At 37.6% G+C, this 18,269-nt stretch overlaps 2 protein-coding genes and 1 pseudogene across 3 annotated transcripts; 1 reads left to right on the plus strand and 2 right to left on the minus strand.

Annotated features, from left to right (window-relative positions):
• The first annotated feature begins 1,480 nt into the window (after nucleotides 1-1,480).
• On the plus strand, nucleotides 1,481-4,878 carry LOC122051317 (4,5-DOPA dioxygenase extradiol-like). Of its 2 annotated transcripts, XM_042612381.1 has the most exons (4): nucleotides 1,481-1,743; nucleotides 1,875-2,245; nucleotides 2,379-2,552; nucleotides 4,748-4,878. In XM_042612381.1, exons 1-4 carry the CDS (start codon nucleotides 1,516-1,518, stop codon nucleotides 4,755-4,757), a joined length of 783 nt encoding a protein of 260 aa, XP_042468315.1. In that variant the 5' UTR covers nucleotides 1,481-1,515; the 3' UTR covers nucleotides 4,758-4,878. The 2 variants fall into 2 exon arrangements, with proteins under 2 accessions (XP_042468315.1, XP_042468313.1); XM_042612379.1 differs by lacking the exon at nucleotides 4,748-4,878 and having other exon boundaries at nucleotides 2,379-2,803.
• On the minus strand, nucleotides 4,796-12,236 carry LOC122050250 (annotated as a pseudogene).
• Nucleotides 12,237-12,578: 342 nt separating this feature from the next.
• Nucleotides 12,579-17,978, minus strand: LOC122051318 (prohibitin-1, mitochondrial-like). Its single transcript, XM_042612382.1, has 6 exons — nucleotides 17,906-17,978; nucleotides 17,621-17,819; nucleotides 14,658-14,774; nucleotides 13,543-13,713; nucleotides 13,240-13,452; nucleotides 12,579-13,089 (listed from the first exon to the last, which is right to left on the minus strand). Exons 2-6 carry the CDS (start codon nucleotides 17,795-17,797, stop codon nucleotides 12,889-12,891), a joined length of 879 nt encoding a protein of 292 aa, XP_042468316.1. The 5' UTR covers nucleotides 17,798-17,819; nucleotides 17,906-17,978; the 3' UTR covers nucleotides 12,579-12,888.
• Nucleotides 17,979-18,269: the final 291 nt, after the last annotated feature.

Below are 18,269 nucleotides of genomic sequence, written 5' to 3' on the forward strand. Positions count from 1 at the left end.
ATATATTAAAAGATAGAATTGCATGCAGAGTTGAAATTTTATTTAAGGATTTTTCTCTCATTTATCTATATATATATATATATATATATATATATATATATATATATATATATATATATATATTAAAAGATAGAATTGTATACATAGTTGTTATTTTATTTATTGATTTTTCTCATTTATATATATATATATATATATATATATATATATATATATATATATATATATATATATATTAAAAGATAGAATTGCATGCAGAGTTGAAATTTTATTTAGGGATTTTTCTCTCATTTATCTTAAATCATTCAATGAGTAATTAAAAAAAATTAAAATTTAAATATTAGTTATGGTATAATATAGAAGATTTTTTTTCTAATAAAAAATGGGCTTAAATTTATTGACCACTTGCATGATCTTCTAATTTGTTTTTTATCCGTGCATAGAAAATTTCTTCATACACCTCTAAAAATAATTGGTTATAAAAGATTAAGACGTACTATTCTTGCCAGGTACGAGTTGCATTATCCTTTGCACTGCTATAAAAAAGAGAAAATAATAACGAAGAAATGACAAGTGACATGGAAAACATAAAAAGAGAATATTGATATTTTTTATTAATCCTAAATCTTAAATACTCAATTTTAAAATATTGATGACTTTTCTATATCTGGTATTTAAATTTTACAATCCTATTAATAAGTAGACAATTCAATCTCATATTCTACCTCTCAAGTAACGATGGATTGTGATATGGCATCACAGTCTCACCAGTAATTCAATCACAAATATTACGATAACATATTTTAGATATTGATGAATTTTTTTATATAAGTATCCAGATCTTACCATCTTACTTACAACTCGATTAATTTTAAAATAGATAGTTAAACCTCATATTCTATCTACCAAGTAAATTCAAAAAGTATGATGATTACTAAGTGCCCTCTAGTTTCACTAATAATTTAATCATCAATTAAATATGATTATTTGGGAAATGCACTTTATCTCTTACCAGACACCAAACTTTGGGGTAAATATTTATAATTTTTTAAATTGGTACAAAGTATACAACTTACATCGATAAATTCTGAGATGATTCAGCTGAAACTCTTAGAAAATTTTCATCGCTCATACAGCAAATATTGATATTTTTTAGTTGATACCTAACAAACAGATATATAGTTGACCCATTTAATCTCACAAAATTTTTTTTATCGATCATAAAAAAAAATTATAAAACATTTACAACAAACAATCCATTAATCTAACATTTTTAAATCAACAATCTAATAAAAAAACTTCATATGTTAATTCATCAAATGCCTATAAAACATTAAAACTAACACTACCTTATGTACCATTTGGGGCAAATATTTACGATTGAATGATATTAAGGAGGAACAAATAGAAAAAGGTGCCAATGAAATATTTTATTTTTTAATATTATAATTTCGATTAGATCATATTTATAGGTCGACATCCGATCCCCTTTCTTTCATCCCTTTTCTCTATAGGATGGATACTTTCTTCTTGTCCCACGGATCGCCGATGCTCTCGGTCGACGAAAGCTTGCCGGCGAGGCATTTCTTCGAGTCTTGGAGGTCAAAGGTGCTTCCGGCGGCGCCCACGGCCATCCTCGTCGTCTCCGGACACTGGGAGACTGCTTCGCCCACCGTGAACGCCATCGACGGATCTAGCGACACCATCCATGACTTCTACAACTTCCCCAAACGCCTCTACGAGGTCTTCCCTTGCTCCTCTCTCTCTCTCTCTCTCTCTCTCTCTCTCTCGATCTGTTGTTTGTTGGATGCGTGCGGATTGCAAGGTCTTCCTCTGGCGATCGGGTAGGGTTAACCGATACAATGTTGTGGCAGTTCAAGTACCCTGCGCCAGGCGCTCCCCACCTGGCAAGGAGAGTGAAGGAGCTGCTCCAGAATGCTGGTTTTGAGCATGTCAAAGAAGACAATGCACGTGGGCTCGACCATGGCGCATGGATTCCACTGATGCTGATGTATCCCGAGGCCGACATTCCCGTTTGTCAGCTCTCAGTCCAGACACAGATGGATGTCACACACCATTTCAACATGGGCAAGGCATTGGCTCCTCTTAGGGATGAAGGTGTGCTCATAATCGGCTCCGGCAGCGCCACTCACAACTTGAGAATGCTAAGCAGGGAGAATGGCCCTGTTGCGCAATGGGCGTCCGACTTCGATACCTGGCTCAAGGAGGCGCTTCTCGGTGGAAGGTAGGTAAGGTGTTCGAAGAAAATACGGAATCAGTTTTTCATCACAAAAAATGTACGAATTTCAAATTTGCCCATGATCTTAACTATTCTTAGTTACAGAGATCTCCATGTTTGTTCCTTTTGGTTTTGGTAGATACAATGAGGTGAACAATTACATGGAGAAGGCACCTAATGCTAGAATGGCACAGCCATGGCCGGACCACTTCTATCCATTGCATGTGGCTCTAGGAGCTGCAGGGGAAAGGGCAAAGGCTGACTTGATTCATCATAGCTGGTCAAATTCTAATCTTTCTTATGCCTCATACAGGTTTGTTGCTCCCAAATGACCTGAAATCACATGTATTTCATAATTATCTTACATGAAAGGCATTTTTCTTCTGTTGTGTGTTCTAGGGTCACATGCATGTTCCCTAATGCATCTTACAGCTTTGCCATGTTTCATGTGTGTGTGTGTTCTAGTACTACTTCTGTTTCTTCCTGTTTGTATTGTTGATGTTGTAATCTGTTTCTAAACATTCAGTTGTTTAAAAATGTGTGATTATCCTAGACCATCTTAAATATCTGATTATCTTAAACATCGTTGTGCAGTTAATTTCTTTGATTGCAACGACTGAACCTCATGTGCACTTTAAAAGTGGCCGGATAGGTTTTTATTTTAATTTCTTTCCTTTTCTTTTAAAGTATATGAGATTGGTTCCATAGCAGAGGGGAAGGCAAGGATGAGTTATGGGGTTTAGGGTTTATATGAAGCTCAACGATGCTTTATAGTTATAGTTCATACTATAGATTAATGTAAGTATGGATTGTTGATGAACAGCTAATGAGTTTATTTAGGCTTGTACAATTGCAAGAGAAAACAAAAATCTCAATTATAAGTTAGGGTGTTGTTCTCGTGTTTGTGCTTTAATTCATGTTAGAGGAAATATAGGAAAATAATAACACAAATAAAAGAATTCAATATTAATTAGGGATTTTTTACATGCCAAGGACCACAGATTAGGCGAAGTTGGCCGAACGGGCATTCAGGCGAAGTTGGCCGAATGTGCCTCCAATGTCGATCGGACGTGACCGTCCGAACAACCATCCTCTGAAAACTTGCGATTGGAGTTAAGAGACAAACAGTAAATCGCCCGACCCACCGGCCAACCGTCCCTGCAGATCGGACGACATGTCCATCTGACAAAACTCAAAAGGTAGCCCTCCGACAACAGGAAATCCGAGTAAAGGAAATGCCGATAGCTCTGTTCACTACGACTGAACTAGGATGTCCTTGTCGAGCGGCCTCCGGTCAACATATATTGGGACCCACCAACATATCTCATTGTACTGTTTTGGAAGTTTGTGCCGTCGACAACAGAGCATGTCCAACATACAAATCGTACTTTGGAAGCTTCTAGTCTGTCACATCAAAGATTTGCGTGCCCTCGTAAGGAAAGGTGTTAGGGACATTTTTTGACTTGTCTTTTCCTAGGACATCGGGAAAACATGCATGCATTTTGGGATGCGTGCATAGACGCTACAATAACACTATATAAGAAGGTCTCCATCCACAGACGGAGGTATGCGATGTTTCATTGTTCTACATACTTTTCGTTACTGTTCACGGCTACTATTCCATTCGATCGAGCTGACTTAAGCGTTGGAGGGTCAACGCCGAAGACCCTTTCTCGATCCGGCACTAATGCTCCCGGTTTTACAAGACAACTCTTCTTCTGGTCAACATCAGAGCTACCGCGAAGCCTTCTTCTAGTCAACACTAGGGCCACATTCCTAGTATGTAATTTTCTCAGTTTTCGGACAACATCACACATGAACACCAAAATTACAATATCACATAATTCTCACTTTGCTTACTATCTTTCAGGACTTCACCAACTTTTGCCCAAGACTTTATGGTATCAGGCAGGTCTTCCGCATAGCTAAAGGCCGCACCTACAGACAATACTTTCTTTGTTTACCCAAAAGCATAGCTTTCAAGACTTTCAATGCTCAAAAGCCTCATCTCTAGGATTTTTGGTCCGTTAGATGCTCGATAACATCATTTATTGAACTCTATGTACAACTTGCCAATTCTCTACGAACTTAATGCATAGAAATCAATAACACAGATAAACCAAACTTAAACCCTTTTGTCACACGTTAAATCATCTTGGTCGAACCTAACTACTCGGGCACGATCGCCCCAATTTCCCAATAATTTCAACATTAATTAGTATTAGTTCCTTTATAGCAAATTTAATTGGCTAACTAAATTCCTGCTTTAAATACTTTCAGAATGGTATGATATGATAAGACAATTAGGGTACATGAAGTTCTTGAACATCTAAGTTCATTACATTTATTTATATAGAATAACAATTAAGAAAATTTCAGAAGTTCTACATGGAATTGAAATGGGACCTAACTATCATAGACTTCAAATCCAGTCCCATAATTTTATTTTATTTTCATTAAGCTAAACTTAAGGCTACCTGACGAGATCCTTTTCTCACATTGCCATAGATGTCATTGAAGATCTAAGCAAAAACACAAGGACTGCTGAATAAAAGACTAGCAGTTCTTGCTGGAGTCCTTTGCACCTGTGGCAGCTGAGCTAGGATCTGCATTGATGAGCATGTTAACCACCTCTCTCCTTGTAGGGCGAGGAGATGGTAGCTTGTTGGTGCAGAGAATCGCAATTTTGAGCACCTTCCCCATACCCTCTTCTGCAAAAATTGACATCCTGGGATCATAGATTTCAGCGAGATTTTGATTATCAATATGGAAGGAGACCCAGGAGACAATGTCTTCTCCTCCAAAGTGAGGATCATTAGGACTGTGGCCGGTGATCAATTCCAACAGAACTACTCCAAAGCTATATATGTCGCTCTTCTTGGTCGCCTTAGGAGAATATGCTAGTTCTAAGGGTAAAAAGATGCAATTTCAGATGTGGATTTATATCTGAAGAAAAATATGTGCAATGAAACTGATTACCGAGAAGTATCCACTACCCATTGTTATTGTGTGCTTTCTATTCTATGTAACCTGCTGACTACAATAACTGTCTTTGTTTTTTCAATCAAATATATCCTTTAAGAGGAAAAGTATAATGAACAATGTTCTGAATGAAACAAACTCAATCTCAGTAGTAGATCTAGTAAAAACTTCATTTGGAATAATCACAAACCACAGTACAGTATCTATCTAGTAGTAGTAGCAGACTAGAAGCAGAATGAACTAAAGAAACCAAAATCATGCTCGGTACTAACGTACCACCTAAATCCTTTGTGTGGGTGGGTGGGTGTGCGACAATTTCACGATTTCATACAATAAGAAGAAATGCAATTGTGTCAATAATCATGTGGAAAAGTACTGCTAATGACTGAGTTCAAATAAAGAGAGCAAGAAAATAAAGGGGAAAAATGGCTAAGCATTTGCTTTGAACACATACCTGGAGCTATATAGCCATACGTACCAGCCAAGCAACTTGAAAACGAGCCTTCGGCAAACTTGGCGATCCCAAAATCTGCAATCTTTGCTTCATACTCTTCGTTCAGAAGTATGTTTGATGATTTTATGTCTCTGTGAATAATCGCTGGAGAATAGTCATGGTGAAGATACATGATACCCTTGGCTGCCCCCACTGCAATCTTTTACCGCTTGCTCCAATCCAACTCTGACTGCCCACCCTTGATCTGCCTGTGCAGAGCCTGGTAGAGATTTCCATTTGTCATATACTCGAAGATCAAGTAATTTGAACCCTTTCCAGTCAAGCAGGCATACAGTTTCAGTATTTTCCTGTGCCTAATCAGCCCCATGATATCCATTTCAGCTGTTAAAATTTTTGCACCAACCGTCTTCCATAGTTTCTTCACAGCAACAGAACCTCGGTTCTTGTTCAAATCTAGGCGATAAACTTTACCTGTACCTCCAGATGCAATCAAATTTTCTTCATCCAAGTTTGCTATCTCTTCTGGGTCTAATTCTGTAGTGTGGAATGATTCGAGCATCCATTCTGAATCCTTTTCTTTTCCTTCTTCCATATCTCTTATTCTGTGCATCTCTTCAAGTTTGAAGCTTTGGTAGCTCGCAAAGGCTAAGCCAGGAAGAAGAACAACCATCACCAATAATACGGTGAGCATGACAACTATTTGCTTGCTCATTTTACCCTTTTGGCTTTGGCTCATACTACAAATGCTCAGATTCTTATACTTCTCATCTTCCAGAGTCTTGTCTATGCAGAGACCCTGATTCCTGACAAATGCTTCATCTCCAGCAATCAGAAGAAGATCAGATGGAATTCTTCCTGATAGCTGGTTATCTGACAAATCAAGAGAACTCAGCTTCAGGGTTAGTAAACCACTAGGGATTGGGCCTGTGATAAAATTTTTTGAAAGATTAATGGAATTCAGCGAAGAGAGCAAAGCTAGTGCTTCTGGAATGTTGCCACTTAACGAGTTTTGTGCGAGATTGAGATCTACCAAGCTATCACACTGTCCAAGTTCTGATGGTATTCTTCCTGTAAATGCATTGCCTTCCAAATGCAGAGATGACAATTGCTTCAGATTTCCTAATTGAAAGGGTAACTCACCAGAAAATGAATTATTAAAAGCAAATAGCTTTTGTAGCTGGGAAAGATTTCCAAACTCTGCTGGAAGTTGCCCAGAAAACTTGTTATTCTGCACATACAACTGAGTTAAATTAGCTGTCATGCCTATGTCAGGAGGTATCCCTCCGATGAAGTTATTGTCAGCTATATCGATGATCATGGCAGACGGCAGTCCCCACAGTCCATCTGGAACTGTCCCTGTGAAGCTGTTTTGACTGATTCTGAACCTCAACAAAGTTTTGCACTCAGCATATGATCCAGGAAACTCACCAGAGAAATTATTGTTAAGAGCAAGCAAGTATTCCAACTTATTGTTTTGGCACAAAAACCTAGGGAAGTTACCAGAGAAGTTGTTCTCTGAAATGTCTATTTTGTTGAGAGGAGCAAACTGTCCAAGGTTGACTGGAAAGTCTCCAGAAAAGTTATTCTTGTAGATAGAGAATGCCACAAGAAACTCCAAGTCTCCAAATCCTCGAGGGAGTTCACCCCAGGAACCATTTGTGTATACATGGAAGATTGTTAACTTCTTCAGGTTACCCATCGCAGGAGGAAACTCCCCTGTAAACCGATTACGTGAGATGTCAAATTCGCGTAGCAGAGTGAGATTGGCAAGCTCAGTTGGGATTTCTCCGGTTAAATTGTTCTGGTAGAGCTCGATCTTGAAAATATTGCTTAAATTGGAGATAGCTGGTGATATATTCCCTGAGATCTGGTTGCGGGAGAAGTCCAATGTTCCTAGTGATGTCAATTCATAGATAGGCTGGAATTTCCCCTTGAAGATTGCATTGACTCAAGAAAAGCCATGTTAAGTTCTTCAAGTAGCCAATATTTTCCGGTATCTGTCCAGCATCAAAGTTGTTCTCCGCCAGGCCAAGCTGAACTAAGCCTGGCATTTTGCCGACCCATGAAGGGAACTTTCCGGTGAAGCCATTAGTTGACACATCAAGAACTTGTAGGTTCTGCAGAGATAAAAGATCAGGCATATGGCCACTGAAATTATTTGTAGAGAGATTGAGGAAGCTGAGGTTTGAACAATTGGCTAAAGTAGAAGGGACAGTGCCCGAGAGATTGTTTCCTCCAAGATCAAGAGTGGTTAGGTTGAGCAAAAGAGAGATTGATGGCGAAAGCTTGCCAACTACTTGGCCAGAATCAATGTCACAGTGTACACCAGCAAACTCGCAGGGAGATTGGGAGGAACTCCAGCTCTCAAGAACACCCAGAGGATCTTCCAATTGATTTTTTATTTCAAGAAGCACAGTAGTCTCGAATGATATGGAAAAAGAGATGCGAGCAACAAAAAGGAAAATAAGAGCAGTGAAGAAAAGGGTGTGAAGGGAGGATTTCAGCATTGAGAATGTTGATGAGATGAGAATTTCTGTAAGAAATACAAGTTCCGCACCTGAAAATTCTACACAAAAAACTGAGGACTAGTTAGAAAGGTTAATATATCTAATATGATTTTTATCTCCTGAATAATTTAACAGAAGGTTAGAGATTATTATTATATTTGAATTTAGCTTGTGGAACTAACAGATTGAGACATTGAGTGCTACTCATTACATAAATTGCAGAACTGGAAGGAAGAAATGATCCAAAGCGCAAGGAATTTATTGCTTCTAATTCATTTTAATCTCTTTTCCATCTCACAAAATAAACAATGACACATTTGGGCACAGAACTCCTTCCCTCCCTAAATCATTCTTTGTTTTTTTTTTCTTGACAAATGAAATTTAAGAGAGAATGCTCAAAACAATAGACAGTTTAGGCACCTTATTTCAGATAGAAAAGCACAAAACCTAATGGTAAAAATTTGTTTTCTATTAAATCCAAGATTTTTAATTTTTTTTTAAAAAAACTGAATTAGAAATGAAATCATCCACGAAGAAAACGGAACTGATTACGAAACACAAGTACAACAAGCACAGAAAAAGTGAAAAAAATAAATAAAAGAGGAGATCTAAAGAAAGAAAAGGGCGAGGATTTGTTACAGGGAAGAAGATCAGTGAGACGAGAAGCTTTAGGATTTCTCAGAATGGCCGCTGCGACCGTGAATGAAGCATGAGGAGAGGCCCACTTGATTGAGGGCATATACGTGGGGATCCTTCCGAGCAAGGGATGATGCCGACTGGTGATGTGATTGATGTGTCTGCTTGTGCTCCATCAATGGCTTCGCCTACGGATCCAGTGCCCCGTGCTGCTGTTGAGACTGCCGTCACTTGGTCTCGTCAAGGATGTCGGTGGATTACGCCGGGCCCATGGCTTCCAGCTCGCAACGGACAATGGGCGAGTGGCCGATGGAAACTCCGGCCGTGAAAATTAAATGGCGATGACATGCGTAAACAAAAATAGGTTGTTACAAAGTGGGACCCTCGATGTTTCCATGCAATTTTAAAATTATCGATATACCGCCAAATGCCAGATTTAAAAAAATAATAATATGATAAGCGGCTTGTTTATAAAAATAAGTTAATTTTAAAAATTTAACATTTTTTAGTAACAAATTCACAAAATTTACTGACATAATTGTTCATATAATATAAAAATTTTAATCATTCTCAAAGGTTTGATAATCTTAGCTTCTTATTGATTTATCTATTAAATTCAGAACACCATTTATATACACAGTCGACCTCCAAATGTTTGTCTAATTTAAAATTGGAATCTAAATTCTCTTACACTTGCAGTGTAAGGACAAGATGATATTATTAATTTTTTTGGTAATTTAAATATTTAATTTTTATCATCCGTCTAATTTTTAGATGATCAATTTGATCCTATAAAATTTTTTCATCGATTACTAATGTAAATAAGAAAGTACAAATGGATCTTCAATCATAAAATTTTCAAACTCCTAAATATAATGTACTTTGCGTGAAATTTAAACCGTCATTTATTTAGAGAACTCATCCCACCTCTTCCATCTCATGCCGGGGCAATATGATATTTTTTAAATTTTTTATATATTATTGAGATGATAAGTGATTTTTTTAAATGAATAATTTTTAAATGTTTTTTCCTCAATGTGGTTTATATATTAAATTATTTATCACGTTGTTACTTTCCTTTTAATTATTTTGTCCCATTCATATTAAATTGCTTTGGCCTTGTATTATCCTCCACTCTCATCGATAACAGTCAATCTAAAGCTAACTACATGATTAAGCCTAAATTAATGAACTTGATAGACTATTATGTTGGTGTAGCGGGACCGATAAGAGGAGGATGAATTACCTACAAACAAAAGTACCCTCCTTAAAACTTTCAACTCAAAATAAAAGCAACAATAAAGTAAAGTAACAATGATAGAAAAGAAAAAGAGACTCAGCGAATTGACTTGGTTACAACTGAGACGGTTGTTAATCCAAAACGGTTGAACAAGTGCACTAACAGAATCTTCTTCTATGAAGGCGGAGAAGCCTTTTATACTTTGAAAGCTCTTACACGTTACTTGGAAATGAAATACAGAGTTGATTTTCGTTTTTGCGAATAGCTGTTCGAGACCCTTTTATATAGGGATTCCAAGACTTATCCATTTCACCTGATCTTCGGGATCAGGATTTGACTCGAGAGGATTCGGTCGACCGATCCCCGAACCTGCGTACTTGCCCAGTCTTCCATCCAGATGCAGTCTGTGTAGATCAAGCCTGTGTTCAGTCGATCGAACAATGACAGTTGACCGATCCCATTGTTTGATCGACCGATCAACCAACGATCTCTCCCTGAGCTGGCCCGATCAACATGCTCGACTACGTCTCTAGTTTATCTCCGGCTCGGTCGACCAATCAGAAGATTCGGTCGACCGATTAGCCAACAGTTGGTTGCTAACGTGGCTGCTGACGTGTCACCAACGACTGACTTCTGATGATAGGAGTTTGGTCGACCGATCATGGCTTCCGGTCGATCGAACACTTGTCAAGTCAACTTCCCGGTTGACTTGCTCTGGTTCTGTTCGCTTGGATGATTGCGGCCAATCGAAATAAGACTCACCCGAGCCCAATTCCTGGTATTCTTCTCGAACAGTCTTCCGTCCCGACTTTACGTCCCTCGAATGTCGCGCACGTTCTTCTCGCCCACCTGTGTACTCTTCCGCAGCTCTCTCGTCCTTCGGACGCATCGAACCCGTCGGCCCCCTTCCCATGCCGTCATTTTCGCTAGCTGCGTCTTCCGCTCGACTTCCTGCGCTCCTAAGCTCCGGCACACTTAGACACAGGGATCAAATACAAACAGGACCTAACTAACTTGGTTGATCACATCAAAACAACCACGGAGTCCAACATATTATTCCACCGTAATATAATAATAATAATATGCAACTCTATCCTTATAGTTTCCACTGCAATAGCTTGGGCTCTTTTCTCAATCTATTTCATTAGCCCAGCCATTACTGAAGGGGGGCAATCACATCACAATGAACAATCAAGGTTGATTTGAGCCCCACTTCATAAATGCATCCTATAAAAGATAGGAGAAAAATGTGATTAATGCTAAACATGACAGGACACTTTAAAACGACAACTCCGACAAGTTGTAAATAAGGCACCAGGTTCATGGAATAGTGAAGAGAAAAACAAAATCATGAGATGTGTGGATTGAGTAGTTTAGAAACTTTAGCACCACTGATTCAAATCTGAGCAGTGAAACATGGCACCACCGAACAATTGGCTCACAGTGATCTTTCAAAGTTCTAGAACACAAAACTTGAGGAAGATGAGTGCTTTAGATGACAGGTGTTTGAGATAGAGCACAAGTATAATGTTAATTGGATTTGGTAAAAATGCAAAAGGAAACTATTTTAAGATCAAAAGTTACTTTAGAAACTGCTGTAAGTTGGGAGAGTATTTTGTATCGTAGTGAAGTGTAAGCTTCCAATTCATCACCAAACAACTTGCTAGGTGTAGTTTCAACTTCCAATGTCATCGATGGAGTTTCTTCGACTCATAATGGTAAACATGGCTTGATTTGCTTCTTTGGCTTCCTTGGTCACACTGCTACCTACCTGCGAACTGCACACAAAAGCATAGGTGTTCAATAATTGCTAGAATTTCAAATAACAAATGGAAATGAAGTGATAGATTGTAATGATAAATATATTGTTCTCAAGTGTCACTAACTTTAGTAACTTTTTCATGCTCATTCTCAGAATCCTGATCGTAGCGCTCAAGTTTAACCTGAGCAAGTCCTATATGTCGCTGAACAATGCTAAACTCGTCAATTATCCTTTGCACTATTAGCCAGTAAGTAAAGAGACAAATCAGGTATGTTAAAATAAATCCTACTAGAAAATGCAAGAATGCATTTAACTCGAATCCTCACGAAAACCAATGGAGATGAAGGAGAAGTGGATACCTTACCACAGTTTTGATTGCTGCTGAGGTGTAGAGAGGAATCGTCGATTATCCCCATTGAGGTTTTGGATCATCCTCAACTATAGCAGTCAACAAAGCATAACCATGAGCAGGTTTATTGATTGAATATAGTAAAACCCTAATTGCAACCCAGAGGGAATCAAGCAAAAGGAGCAAGTAGAATTCAGTCCCCGGGTCCCTGCTTCTGTAAAAGAACAACCATGTACAAATCAAAGGCTCACAATTGGATATGAGAAATTGGCCTGCAACCTTCAAATGCCAATTTTAAACACATTCCAATTTTCCTTCCAAATCAAATTAAATCCAAAATAATTTCAAACAAAATCTACTCATTACTCTTCATGGATTTTGACCCACCCCCTTCAGTCAAGCAATCAAATAGAACGAATACAAAAGGTACAGCTAAGCTGATTCAATCACCATTGATAACTAATCAAACTTACATCTCAGAGGAAGAAGCATAGTCAAACTAAAAGTGCATCATTAAACGTCTTGCATAAGTTCTAGAGGATATATGAGAGGATCTATGGACCCCAACCTGATACAAACTGAATATTTCTCAAAGTTAAAAAATTGGAATCCTCATCAAACGAGAATGCCAAATTTTGAGAATTATGAAAAAGCAAATTGATCACTTCAAGAGACAACCGCCTATAGTTCAAGATGGACTAAATCCAGAAAATCACATTTTACTTCTTCGTCTTGTCTGAACCTTCAAAGTTCAGATCATGAAGGTTTAGCAGCAATTCGTCTGATTGCAAGAAGACTCGGTTTGCTGAATTTGAAATTGTGTGAGCTATTTCCCGTGCAGCCTCGATCTGTCTTAGAGCAAGAAATGCAGGATTGTTTGCAATCGCTTGGCCAATAAGCTGGGCACTCGTAGCCTCACCCTGTTGGAAAAACAAAATACAAAATGATCCAAGTAAATCTTTAAAATCTCCATTTATCTTAGAGGCAAAATAGGGAAAATAAATTGGGGGGAAGTGAGTCTGTGCAAATAAACATTCTATGTGCTCAATTTAGCATATGATATTGGGCACCTGGGCTCTGATAATAGCACTTTTTTTATCTTGCTCAGCCTTTTCAACGATAAATTTTGCTCGCTCTGCTTCCTGCGCAGCAACTTGCTTAGCTTCAATTGCACTAGTGAATTCCTTGCCAAAGCTCAAGCTCGTGATTGACACATCATCCAAAGCAATGTTGAAGTTTCTGGCCCTTTCAGTCAAAATCTTTCGTATTTCTCGACTGACAGCCTATAGTACAACCAGATACCCATTAAGATCATACAGAAGGAGAAATAAACCTACAAGCATTGAATCAAAAGTAAAGGACAATGATTAAACCTCTCTTTGTGTGATCAGTTGGCTAGCATTGTATTGTGCAACCACAGCCTTCAGTGTTTCATGAATAATTGAAGGAAGGACCCTTTCGTTGAAGTTCTCTCCAAGAGTTCGGTAGATGGTCGGAAGCTGGTCAGGTAGAGGTCTAGTAAGAACCCTCAGGCCAATTTTAACCTGACCAAACAAGCTTCAAACAGTTAAAAACTAATAGGGTGGCAAATAATCAAATCTAGATGGAGAATACCATGGCACTCGGTTGATGACTACAAGTGTTCAACAAAAGCCAGCTGGTTACATGTATATTACAAAATTGTACAACAAACAACAGAAAGCCAGAATATTTGACCAACTATAGATCTCCTATACAAGGTTTAAAATAACATGATCTGCAGACAATTAAAAAGAAAAGTTGTTTCAAAATTCATAAATGGATGTAAAAAAGTTTAATATACATAATGGCTTCAGAGAAATAATTTTGTTTCCTCTATCCTCTTTCTTTCCCTAGGTGTTTCCTAACTTGGAACAAAAGCAGAAGGAAAACTTAATTCAAAGTTTGGTTTTTAAAAATCATTAAGAGAACATAAACTAAAAATAGCTTTGGAACAAAAATAACATTGAGAAAACATACATCAAAAATAGCATTTAAACAAAAATAATATTAAGAAAACAAAATTAAAAAGAACTTCAAAACAAAAAAAAATAATTGGGAATTAGATTTGAGCTCCATGGCCTGTGGATTGTGTCTTTTCCACCCAAATCAAGAGAAAACACATTTGGGCAAAACTAGGGAAAGCTTTCCTTGTTCTTTTCCTTCTCTCTGCTCCCACCAAAGGAAACAGAGGGAGAGAACTGCTTGGGGAAACCTTTCTACTATTTTGTTTCTGTTGGCATTTCCTTCACTCATAGATTCAAATTCAGATTATAAAGAGAAAGAATATCATCTATTAAACAAAAAATTTAAAAAAAAATAAAACTACCTACCTGGCAGGCATATCATGACTAACAATGAAAATTAAATACAATGGATAAAGGCAGAGCAAAGTGAGTATTTTCACCACAACTCACAAGGGAAGACATAAAAAACATTATAGATAGTAACATTGCTGTAAAAGGAGTACCATTTGAAGGTCTCGACTTCCAGAAGTACTCTCTACTAGATTAGGACGAGCACGAACATCGTAGATGATAGGCCTTTCAAACCATGGAATCATCAAATGTGTTCCTTCAGGGTAGACCTGTATACAAGATCGTCATTGTTTTGCATTCCAAACTTCAAACATATGATGAAGATTATATTGAAGATGTGCAAACTATAGAACAAAACTAACTGCAGATAAGCTTCGTGTTAAATAACATTTAAAGCAATATATAAAATAGTAGAAAACACCAGCATTACAGGAAATGATCAAAAAATCTTAGGACACTTTTCTGAGGTTTTGAGCCATTTACAGCATTTACATTCACTATGGGACAAGTTCAATTTCCTGAAAGTTCTCTGGTTAAGTGATTTGGACTCCTCTTAAACCTAATTACTACACCCAACTTCAAATAGATTAGCATAGATGATCTACATATCCAGGATGTCTGCTAGTGAGCAAGAGATAAAAGCTTAGAAACAAATCATATACTCCCATGAAAGCCATTCAGACTCTGTGAAGCTCCCTTTCATTTCCTGAATATGATTTTAAGGTGAATCAATCGTGCATCTGTTGATGATTCATAGACTTTCCGGTCATAAAGGAGAAAAAAATGAAATGAACATGGGAAAAACAATATCTTCTTTCCGAAGACAAAAAATACTGAATAGTTCATTAATATTTTTTAGATTGAAAAAACTTGAGCAATTTGGCCATTTGATTTTTTATTCAACTTGATTTGACCCATTGATCGCCTGAGATCACAATGTCATACACATTTTATATTAAAAATTATAAAGAATATAATCTTTTTTTAAAAAAATGGGCATAGAGTAAAATCTACAACAAAAATAGTTTTAAAAAACAGTTGATGTTGGGTCATGTTTGGTCCCAAACTATATGAGAGACGAATAAAGTTAAATCAAACAGAAAAATGAAATTCATAGATTATTCATACATGAATAATTCTATATACATAAAAAGAATATAAATTGGACCATCCTAGTTTTTAGCCCACATGTAGTGAGTCATGCTTCATCAATTTGTGTCATAGTTGTAAGTATCCCATGATAATTTTGATATGATCAACCAAGTAAAGTTAGGTCCTGCTCATATTTAATCCCTGTATCTAAGTGTGCAATAAGAACACAGGAAGTCGAGCGAAAAACACAGCTAGTGAGAAGAACGGTACGGGAGAGAGTCGACAGGCTCGGTGCGTCTGAGGTACAAAGTGCTACAAAAGAGTGGCAGACGAAAAGAAGGCACATGGCGTTTCCGAGGGAGGAGAAGCCGGAGCGGAAGATTGCTCGAAGGCCGGAAGTTGGGTTCGGGTGAGCTCTATTCTGGATGGCCTAGATCACCCAAGCAGAGTCGGGGCCGGAGCAGACGACCCGGACCCAAGCGAGCGGAGCCGAGGCTAGAACCCGGACCAAACAAGTTAACATAAGGTTAACTTTGGTTCGGGCGCTTGGAACCCTTCTGGGCGCCCGGAGCAAGTTTTTATCCGGAACACGACGTGACGCGTTCCGTTGCAACGGAGATAAAAGTTTATCCCCTCAGGCGCCTAGAACCCTTCCTGGCGCCCCGACCAAGTCCATAAATACAGCCCTGGTCCCAAAAGCTAAAAGAGAACACTTGTAATCATTTCTTTTTCGATTTAGCTTTATAATTGAGTGCTTTAACTGTTGGAAGAGGCTTCTCCGCCTATGCCTGAAGGAGAATTTGATTAGTGCTTCAGAGTCTTGGATTAACAACATTCTCAATTGTAACCAAGTAAAAACCGTAGCCTCTTCCTTTCTTTAATTAGTCTCTTATTTTTTTATGCAAGTGTTAGATTTATTAAAGCTGTAAAAGTTCGAGAAAAGTTTTTTCTTTTTGTTTTTATTGTGCAGGCTATTCACCATCCTCTAGCCGATCGACAAAGGGGCCAACAATAGTATCTATTATAGACCACCAAATCAATAAACACCAAAATGCAAATTTGCTAATTTCCATGAACAATCAAAACATGACAAATAAGTTATGTTCTCTAAAGAATTGTCTAATCTTGACAAAATTCCTGTTAAGTATTTATACAAACAGTTTCACAAAACTTATGACAAACATGAACTTTCAAGTTTAACATGTGAGATATTGTCTGACCTAAGAAGCAAAAAAAAAAAAAAAATTAAAGGATTGTTAAAAACAACATTTGGCTCACAGCAAGCGTGTATATTAATAAGGAATAAAATAGCAAACAGATAGTTGAATAGCTAAATGTATTGGAAGAAGATAGTATAATTTTGAGAAAAAAGGGATAGTAAATGGAAAAAAAAAAACTCTGTTTCATTGGTTAATATTTCAAACTTGATGCAAAAATATTTCAATATATTAATTATTTGATGCAAAAGTAGCACTGCAGAATAATATACTACTATTAATATTTCATGTTTTTTTACGTTGTCGATGCAAAAGAAGTGTCACAGACTAAAAAGATTATATCAGTCATACAGATTGCATAAAATAATATCAAGAAATCGGTTGCAGTTGCATCTCATACGGACATACATGTACACTACTATTCTGTACTTATGTTCTCAATAAACACTAGCTGCTAAATGGGATATTCAAAAGGAGAGCTTTGTTAGCGCTTCTATCTTCATTCTGTGTTGTGTCTGCAGATCTTAAATCAAACCCACTTTGACGTTGCTCATTGATGTAGAAAGATAGACGAACACTATTTGAAAGTATTGCTTATATACAGAAACCCTAATGCACGTTTGCCTGTGAGAAATGCACGAGAAACAAAAACGAATAAAGTAAAAAAAAAAAAAAAAACCTAACTAGTGAGTCTCTCACAAGGATCCAACCACGAAACAAACTGAATACCAGACAATGTAAACGAAATCAGATAAAGGAAGTCACCGGATCAAAAGATGGATATCCTTCGAGATATCTAACAATACCTTATCCTTGATGCCTTGGATGCGATTGAAGACGATCGCCCGGTGACCGCCCTCGACATTATAGAGGCTATTTACAGCAGCATAGACGACGGTAGTGCCGATGACAGCGATCTTCACTAGAGTCCCGTATGCCCCTGCTCCGGGAACGTTAGGGACCTTCACTTTCCTAAAGTTCATGGTATCCTCTCCTTGCCGAATCCTGAAACCACCAAAAGAAACACATCAAAACTTACAGATCAAGTCAAAAGATGAGGATCTGACCGGAAACGGCGAGTTTGAGAGGACCAGAAGCGGTGGCGGCGATTTGGGCGATGAAGAAGAGGTTTGGGGTTTGGAGCTTGGGTAGTGTGTACTCGACTTATATAGTGACCCGAGTCATTTTGCATATTTTTGACTTACACTCATTTTATTTTTTTATTAATTTTTTAGGAAAATTTATTTTTCTCTGTATTTTCTTGACTTTATTTTGCCATTCTAATCCCGTTCTAAAAAGTACTAGGCGATAAGCAAGCGATCATCCGCTGCCCAGCACCAAGGTGCCTAGGGGGCTGGCTAGATGAAAATTTTTTTTCACCTCCAACTTCAAATACATAAACTGACCGGAAACAAAATATTAATTAAATTTTCAAATATTAATTTATTTAATTTC

This window comes from Zingiber officinale, chromosome 3A (assembly GCF_018446385.1).
Source record: "Zingiber officinale cultivar Zhangliang chromosome 3A, Zo_v1.1, whole genome shotgun sequence".
In the NCBI taxonomy this organism is placed as follows: domain Eukaryota; kingdom Viridiplantae; phylum Streptophyta; class Magnoliopsida; order Zingiberales; family Zingiberaceae; genus Zingiber; species Zingiber officinale.

Excerpts from the sequence above, each read along its gene's own strand:
- LOC122051318 (XM_042612382.1), bottom strand. The coding sequence starts at position 17,797 with ATGAACTTTAGGAAAGTGAAGGTCCCTAACGTTCCCGGAGCAGGGGCA. Across the intron at positions 13,453-13,542 it reads AACTGATCACACAAAGAGAG|GCTGTCAGTCGAGAAATACG; the intron begins GTTTAATCATTG and ends GTTGTACTATAG. Across the intron at positions 13,090-13,239 it reads GTGCTATTATCAGAGCCCAG|GGTGAGGCTACGAGTGCCCA; the intron begins GTGCCCAATATC and ends TTTTTCCAACAG.
- LOC122051317 (XM_042612379.1), top strand. The coding sequence starts at position 1,516 with ATGGATACTTTCTTCTTGTCCCACGGATCGCCGATGCTCTCGGTCGAC. Across the intron at positions 1,744-1,874 it reads TCCCCAAACGCCTCTACGAG|TTCAAGTACCCTGCGCCAGG; the intron begins GTCTTCCCTTGC and ends ATGTTGTGGCAG. Across the intron at positions 2,246-2,378 it reads GAGGCGCTTCTCGGTGGAAG|ATACAATGAGGTGAACAATT; the intron begins GTAGGTAAGGTG and ends TGGTTTTGGTAG.